Genomic DNA, 8658 nt, shown 5'->3' with positions numbered 1-8658 from the left:
CAATTTCGTCCTCCGGCTGCTTCGTAAAGTAACGTTAAGGTTTTTATTTGTCATAGAACGCCACGCCACAAATTACCAGTGAAGAGAGGAGAGGGATCACTGATTTCTCATTTCCCACTCTCATTCCATTTGATCTCTCGACTTTGACAGCATCGGTGCCGCCGATTTCGGCAGCTTCCGTCGACGAGGGAGACTCTATCATTGACCACCGCATTCACAGTCGCCGCCGCCGTCTATCGGTCACCATTGAAAATGTATGTTCATTCACACTCTTCTCACTAGTATTGTTATCTCAAATTACCCGATGTGAAATAGATCAGATGATATTTGAATTTATCCGAAATGCTGATCTTTATTTACTGTTAGATCTCTTGATTCAAGCCTCACTTTTGTTGATTTGACCACCACGATTCAGCTGTAGGAGGATCCTATGACAATTTATAGTCCTCTGTAGCTTCCCTTTGATTTCTATATTCTCTTTCACTTTTTCGATGAGTTAGATTGTTGCTATCTCTCTTCCTTTTCGTTCTTTTAGTAGACAAAGTGGGTAATTCACCCTTTCTCTCAAAAGGGGGAACAATCGACTGTCAAAAGAGTTACTTGGGACATCTAACACACTTGTAATGCGTCTTCTACAAGCTTGTTGCGTAATCACTCTGTTTCATACACTAATCGCCTTCCTACATTACTTTCAGACATGAAAGGGGGTGCTTTCCTTGTGTTAGAGAAAACCTACATGATCAGATTTTCTTTCAAAAAAAAAAGAAAAAAACTTTTTAGCAGGATAATTGGAATGCATCGGTGCAAATCACCTTGAAACATTACCAAAATCCAACCGATTTACAACTTTTCCAATGCTAATTTGAGTACGCAAGTCCCTTTCTGACGTGAATTGGAAATTGAGTTGTCTTGTTTCATACGACATGGCTTGACATGTGTTTGAGCTATGCCACAGTTTTAACCAGACGAGATACTTTCTTTGTGTCTTTCAGATGTGAGCATGATGGGGATAAAGTTGATGATTAGAAGAAAAACATCTTTCCTGTTTAATGCTTTGGTTTCACAATCACAAGTTGTAATTAGAATCAGAAACATTATAGTATCACCATACTTTTGATGCCTAAATGAAGACTGGTAGAGCATGGCGTGTAGGCATAAAAGACTTTCTAATGATGTCTGGTATTCGACAAAGACCACATCTTAAAGGGCCAAATTGGGTTATTATATTAGTTTGTTTAGTAAGCATTTCTTTAATTGGAGTCTATCTATACCCACCTAGAAACTCTGCAGCCTGCTATATCTTTTTCTCCAGTAGTTGTTCAGAGCCTGAAAACACTCCAGCAGTTCCTTCTAGAGAATTAACCGATGAAGAGAATGCAGCACATGTAGTCATCACAGAAATCTTGAAGTCAACTCCTGTTAACTCCAACAACCCTAAAGTTGCTTTCATGTTCTTGACCCCTGGTCGATTACCCTTTGAAATGCTTTGGGACAAGTTTTTTCAAGTGAGCTTCATCTTTGCTTATGTGAATTTTCAATAAAAAAAGAACTTTATTTCATAAAGACTTTTTCTTTAAATATTTTGCAGGGGCATGATGGTAGATTCACGGTTTATGTGCATGCCTCAAGAGAACAACCGGCTCATACTAGTCCACATTTCATTGGTCGGAATATACGAAGTGACAAAGTATCTATTTATCCTTACAGTTTTTTAAATATTTATGCAAATAAGAAAATAATTATGATTATGATCTTTTGTTTTGTGATTGGTAGGTTGATTGGGGTAAAATATCCATGGTTGATGCAGAGAGGAGATTATTAATGAATGCACTTCAAGATCCAGATAATCAACAATTTGTTTTGTTATCTGACAGGTAAAAATACATAATTTGATGTATTTCACTTTTGGTGAGATATAACATGTAAGACACATTTTTATTATGTTTTGTTGCAGCTGTGTACCTTTGCATCACTTTGATTTTGTGTACAACTACCTAATCTTCACAAATGTTAGCTTCATTGACTGGTGAGATAAAATATTTTCTTCTCCTGTTTTATTTCTTTTGTGGAAAACTTTAATATGCACTTTATGCTTCTAACTCTCTCTCTTCCTGTATTTATCTTTTTGCTGCTGTTTGTAGTTATGATGATCCAGGTCCACATGGAGGTGGTAGATATTCAGAGCATATGTTACCTGAAGTTGAATATAAGGATTTTCGTAAGGGTTCACAGGTATCTTTCAAAACCCTTTTTTTGATTTAAAAGAAAAGTAATTATGCACCTGTAGTTTCACTATCTTAGTATTTTACCAATTTAGCCCCTTAAGTATTTCTTGCAGTCATTACAACCATCTTACTTTTGTACTTCCATTCTTTGTTCTCATACATTATCTTTCTTGTGATTGTGTTGTAGTGCAGTGTGAGTTATAACTGAAAAAAAATGATTTATTATTTATTTATTTATTTTTTTAATTTACATCTGCAGTGGTTCACTATGACCCGGAGGCATGCTTTGTTAATTATGGCAGATAGTCTTTATTACAAGAAATTTCGGCTTTACTGCAGAGTAAGTACATTCTTTTTTATGAATGAACAGCTAGAAAAATAGAAATATGCAATATAAATTACAAAGTAATATATATATATATATATATATATATATATATATATATATATATATATATATATCTCACACATTCTATATTGGCATGTCACATATCATGAACACTTCCTTTTTATCAGTTTTATATTTTCCCATCAATATCCAGAACATGATATTTATGAATTATGATGATGGTTTTGGTCCACAAGTTTGCTCACTTGTCTTTTTAAGGTGTATTTTAGGTATTTGACTATTGGGGTTCTTGTTGTGAAAAACCATCCAACTATGTGAGATGTACACTTTAGCCCCTCACAGTTTGTTTTTCACTGTTAAAGTCCCTCAACTTTAGTTTTCTGTTCTTACAATATGCTGGCTTGCCACAAGATGTCAAACGCCAAGGCTGATGTGTAAATGGTTAGAGTTGTAAAAAAAAAAAAAAAACTATCTAAAATATGCATTTTAGCCCCTCAGAAATGTTTTTTACTGTTAACATCCCTTAGTTTTGCTTTTCAGTTTTCGATAGATGTGAAATATTGATAGTGTCTGTTTTGATTTTAACAGCCAGGTATGGAGGGGAAGAATTGCTATGCTGATGAACATTACTTTCCAACACTTCTCCATGTTAGTACTTACAACTCTTCTGATTTATTATTATTATTATTAGTTTTGGTGGCTAACATGATTCTCCATTGTTTTTCTCAGATGGTTGATCCTAATGGAATTGCAAATTGGTCTGTAACATATGTAGATTGGTCTGAAAGAAAATGGCATCCAAGATCATATAAACCTCCAGATATTACTTCCAAGCTTCTTAGAAACATTACAGTAAATCTCCTTCATTTTCATTTTCTCATAAAAGAATTTGATTCCTTCCTATTCCAATTCCTTTGACAGATTCCATTCCTTTGATAGATTCCATTACACTTTAAAACACATCTTAGGATTCTCATGAGTAGTATAGCCAATTAACAACACTATTTTGTTACTGCAGGGTTATGAAGTAAGTCTACATTTCACAAGTGATGAAAAGGTAAGTAAGATTTTATTACTTTTTCATATTGACTTTTTTTTTTGGGTCAAACAAATAAACGAAAGTATGTTGCTATTTCTTGCATGTTGCAGAAGACCGTGTTAAAAACACCATGCATATGGAATGGAATGCAGCGGCCTTGCTTTCTATTTGCAAGGAAGTTCTATCCTGAAACTTTGGATAATTTGATGCAACTTTTCTCAAATTCTACTGCATTCTGAAAATTATTATCATTTATGGATCGATTCACAACAGAATTTGATCCTTTTTCTTCCCATATACAAACTTATGATGATGCCTAATTGTGCATGTTGCTGCAGAATTGATTAAGTTTTTATGGATTTCATTTTTGAATTGTTTTAGATTGTATAAGTTTCTACTGTTTTTTGATGACACTTATTTTTCAGTGCTTTTGGCAATGGTTTTGTGGTTGTATTGTGTTTGTCAATGGCAGGGGAATTGTTTATGTTCTTTATGGTTTATAAGATTTATATATTGTGTGCATTAAGTGAATTGTTTTATCAACTCTTTGGATGTTAAATGGATGGGTTGATTTGGATTGTATTTTATGCTTAAAAGGGTTATCTGTAAAGCTATTAGAAAGAGGTAATTGAACTACATTAAATCTTATAGATTGATTTATTTGAGATGGTACTATATTGGAAAAATGTCATTATAACTTAAAAGAAAACCCACCACCATTACCACCACCGCCGCCACTGACCACCCACCAACACCACTGTTGTTGCCACCACCACCACCACTACCACCTCTGCCATCACCAACCACCATTCCCAACGCCGTCACTAGCACCACTAACAACGCCACCGCCACTTCCACCACCGTCATTGTCGCTGCCGCTGCCAACTCCACTACAACCATTGCTGATGTCACCATCACTGCCACCTACCACTGTCCCCGTTAGATTGCCCCTACCATCATTGTCGCCACTGCTAAAATTTTATTGTTTTTATAATTTGTATAATATATCTTTATATACAAGTTAAACAAAAGGTAAATTTAAGCAAAACACAAAAGGGTAATTATGTTATTTTATATGGATTCTAATTCCATTTCTTGCAAACCAAACAAGATATGGAATTGGATTCAAATTCTAGATTCATTTTCCAATTCCAATTGCAATTCCTTCAGAAACATTCTGCAAACCAAACAACACCTAAATATTGATTCCCTCCTTCCTCAACTTGCAGATGTCTCACCACCATCGTTTTCCATCTTCTCCATGAACCCTCAGTTAACTATTTCTCCATCGAAGCTACAATTGATGACATCCGATGGCGTTTTCTCCCCCCTTTTCCTCGTAAGTCTTTATTGACACCTCGAACCATGGCCCAATCCTAAGCCCCATGATCTTCTTGCTCTTCATGTGTAAAGCCTGATTCCTGGTACGCATTTAAATTGTAAATTATTCAGAGCAACTCGACGAGTTGGAAGCCCCAAAATCGTCGAGTAGAGATTGTCAGAACCGCGTGATTTAAGTAATCTACTCGACGAGTTGAGAGACCTCAACTCGATGAATAGATCGGCTGGGACGAAACCTTAATTTCCAGGGTTTTGCACCCTATTTAAAGGACTTAATCCTTTCCCTCAACCTCTCATCAGCCTCCCTAAAACCTTAAATCATATTGTGAGCTCTTTGGTGAGAAACTTGAAGTTTTTAGTGGATTTGTGTGTTTTTGTGCTGGGTAAAGGAGTTGGAAGAACTAGAAGTCGTCAAGATTTAGGAGAAACATTTGATATGGGATTTCGTCCATCTTTGGCAGTGTTATGAGGTAAAAAGTCATTGATTTGGTGATTCATAGCTTAGATCTCTTTTAGATTTGCTTTATGGGTCTTTTTGACCCCATTGTGGGAAACTGTAACGCCCCAAAATTACCGGTTAAAAATTACCAACTTGTAACGCCCCAAAATTACCGGTTAAAAATTTCATTTTTAATTTGGATGAAAACATAAAACATCATTACAAACATTCATGATAAAAATCCATGTCTGAAAAACCGGTGACATCATAATCAGATTTCAGAGTACATCCCAGAAAATCTACAATGCGGAAAACAAAAAGCGTATGTGTGATGTGCTGCTACTGCGCCGACTCCTTTCCCTTAGCTGAGGAAGTACCTGAAACAACAACTGAAGAACGTAAGCACAAAGCTTAGTGAGTTCCCCCAATATACCCCATACCATGCAAGTATATAACAACCAACATTCAACTATGAGATACGGGCCCCGCCCACACTCGTGAAGATACGGGCCCTGCCCACACTTCGCTATCTGGGAGATACGGGCCACGCCCACACTCGTGAAGATACGGGCCCTGCCCATACTTCACTATCTGGGAGATACGGGCCATGCCCACACTCCACTCTCTGAGAGATACGGGCCTAGCCCACACTCAACCGCCAACTCATATCATACAAGTATCACACAGACAACAAGTATAGACAGCTCTATCATACTAGCCTATATCGTAATCACTCAATTAAGAGATACGGGCTCGGCCCACACTCTAATACTAACGTCTCGTCTATACGGGCCGACCTTGGTGCCTTAGACCCGTTACTACTGAAAGGTAACTCACCTCAAAGTGGTTGCTCAAATGATCGGGAACTGACTGACTGCTGCTGCTGCTGCTCCGAAAATCCTCCGGCTGCAATTCCCACAACATACTCAATCAAACACTGCTAACTGTCCTTTGGGTAAAATGACCATTTTACCCCAGGTCTAGCCCTAAGTCAAAGTCAGAGTCAACTTTCAGTTGACCCGACTCGCCGATTTGGCTCTCCAACTCGCCAAGTTCCTATCCAGACGATTGTCCTGAGTCCCTGTTTCTACTCGTCGAGTTCTTCTTCTAAACTGACATTCAAGTCCTTCATCCTACTCGTCGAGTTGTACGAACAACTCGTCGAGTTCATCTTCATCCGATGAACACTTATGCGGAGACTCGCCGAGTTATATGAACAACTCGTCGAGTCTGTTCTTGATCTAAGGAGATTGCCTTGAACTCGCCGAGACAGGGAATCAACTCGCCGAGTTCCTCCATAGATGAGTTCAGCTTCCAACTCACTGAGTCACACACCGTGACTCACTGCACACTCGACACTACGAAAAAGGGGACAAATTCGGAGACTCGCGAGCAGACTCGTCGAGTCACATGAACGACTCGCCGAGTCGTTGCCATGCACCTACAAAATACACAGATTTGCTCGATTCCAGTCCATGCCATTCACAGATCTGGGTTTCTAGGGCATGGATTATACGTAAAGTTTCCAACTTTACGTGTAGATAATCACCAATGAAGGTTTTAGGGCTCAAAGTGCACCAAAAGGGGTAGATCTAGGGCTTTCATGCCATATGACCCCATAAAGGCATTAGATCCAAGCTCCAGGGAATAAATCATGCCTAGATCTAGAGGCTAACAACTTATTACAACCCATAATGCACAAACAAGCTTGAAAACAGAGGGGAAACAAGTTATACCTCAAGGAAAACGTTGAGATGACACAAAGATGCCTGGCCTGCTTCTCCTTTTCTTGATCTACTCTTCTTTCTCTTCAAAATCTTCAAGAACACACCAAAATACTTCAATCTCACAAGGAATAAGGGTATAAATGATGTTGGGAGCTCTGAGGGTGAATGGGGGCGAGCTTGGGGCGGAAATGAGGGTTTAAATAGGGTGCAAACCCTTGAAATTTAGGGTTTCATCCAACAGCGGTGACTCGCCGAGTCCATGATATGGACTCCCCGAGTCGCCAACTTAAACGTGTCCCGGGTCCCGTCCCTACTCGGCGAGTTGGATCTATGACTCGCCGAGTCCAAGGCTAAAAAGGAGAAAAGTAATCAATGAAGATTTACATACCAGGAACGAGGCGCTACAAATCTCCCCCACTTATTTTAGACTTCGTCCTCAAAGTCTGCTGCTCGATCTTGGAACAGCTCGGGGTAATGCTCCATCATTTCATCCACCGGCTCCCAAGTCCACTCTGAACCCTTTCGGTGCTGCCATTGCACCTTCACTAACTCCACCCTTTTGTTCCTCAAATCCTTCGACTTCCTGTCGAGGATCGCGACTGGGCGCTCAATGTAATTCAAGCTATCGTCAACCTGGATATCCTCCAACGGCACCACTGCTGAATCATCCACTAAACACTTCCGCAGCTGAGAGACATGGAAAGTGTTGTGGATCTGGCTGAGCTCGACTGGCAGCTCCAATCTATATGCCACTTTGCCCACCCTGGCTACCACCTTGAACGGTCCGATAAATCTCGGACCCAATTTGCCCCGCTTCCTGAATCGAATGACGCCTTTCCAAGGTGACACCTTCAGGAGAACCATATCCCCGACTTGGAACTCCAAGTCGGATCGACGCTTGTCAGCTTAACTTTTCTGCCGACTCTGAGCAGTCTGAAGCCTGCTCCGAACCTGCTGGATCCTCTCGTTCGTCTCGAGCACCACCTCAGTGCTTCCCATAACTCTCTGGCCAACTTCACCCCAACATATCGGGGTTCTGCACCTCCGCCCGTACAACATCTCGAATGGGGGTCGGTCAATACTCGCGTGATAGCTGTTGTTGTATGAGAACTCAGCCAAGGGAAGATAGGTATCCTCTAACACACATGCCTGCAACATGTCCTCCAAAGTCTGGATGGTCCGCTCGCTCTGACCATCCGTCTGCGGGTGAAAGGCGGTGCTAAAATGCAAACGAGTGCCCAACTCGTCATGAAACTTCTTCCAAAATCTGGAAGTGAATCGCACATCTCGGTCTGATATTACTGACACCGGTACCCCGTGTCGCGATACTATCTCCCTGATGTAGATATCGGCCAACTTCTCGGCCGAGATGCTCTCCTGGATCGGAATAAAATGGGCGCTCTTGGTCAATTGATCCACGATGACCCAAATCAAATCTACTCCGCGCGCAGTCCTGGGAAGTTTTGTGATAAAATCCATCGTGATGTCTTCCCATTTCCACAACGGGATATCCAACGGCTGCATCTTCCCATGTGGTC

General features: G+C 40.1%; 1 protein-coding gene across 1 annotated transcript; it reads left to right on the top strand.

Moving 5' to 3' along the window:
- On the top strand, positions 1-4144 carry LOC145015697 (glycosyltransferase BC10-like). Its single transcript, XM_078974171.1, has 11 exons — positions 1-254; positions 993-1505; positions 1589-1687; positions 1774-1874; positions 1955-2026; positions 2142-2232; positions 2485-2565; positions 3163-3222; positions 3304-3426; positions 3593-3631; positions 3724-4144. The coding sequence occupies exons 2-11, from the start codon at positions 1125-1127 to the stop codon at positions 3850-3852; spliced, it is 1176 nt and encodes a 391-aa protein (XP_078830297.1). The 5' UTR covers positions 1-254; positions 993-1124; the 3' UTR covers positions 3853-4144.
- The last annotated feature ends 4514 nt before the right edge of the window (positions 4145-8658 follow it).

This window comes from Lactuca saligna, chromosome 9, assembly GCF_052625555.1.
Source record: "Lactuca saligna cultivar CGN05327 chromosome 9, ASM5262555v1, whole genome shotgun sequence".
Taxonomy (NCBI): domain Eukaryota; kingdom Viridiplantae; phylum Streptophyta; class Magnoliopsida; order Asterales; family Asteraceae; genus Lactuca; species Lactuca saligna.
This window is presented reverse-complemented; position numbering and strand designations above follow the sequence as displayed.

Bases quoted from the DNA above. Each gene is read 5' to 3' on its own strand.
- LOC145015697 (XM_078974171.1), top strand. From the start codon at position 1,125: ATGAAGACTGGTAGAGCATGGCGTGTAGGCATAAAAGACTTTCTAATG. The intron at 1,506-1,588 runs GTGAGCTTCATC...AATATTTTGCAG, and splicing joins TTTGGGACAAGTTTTTTCAA to GGGCATGATGGTAGATTCAC. The intron at 2,027-2,141 runs GTGAGATAAAAT...TGCTGTTTGTAG, and splicing joins AATGTTAGCTTCATTGACTG to TTATGATGATCCAGGTCCAC.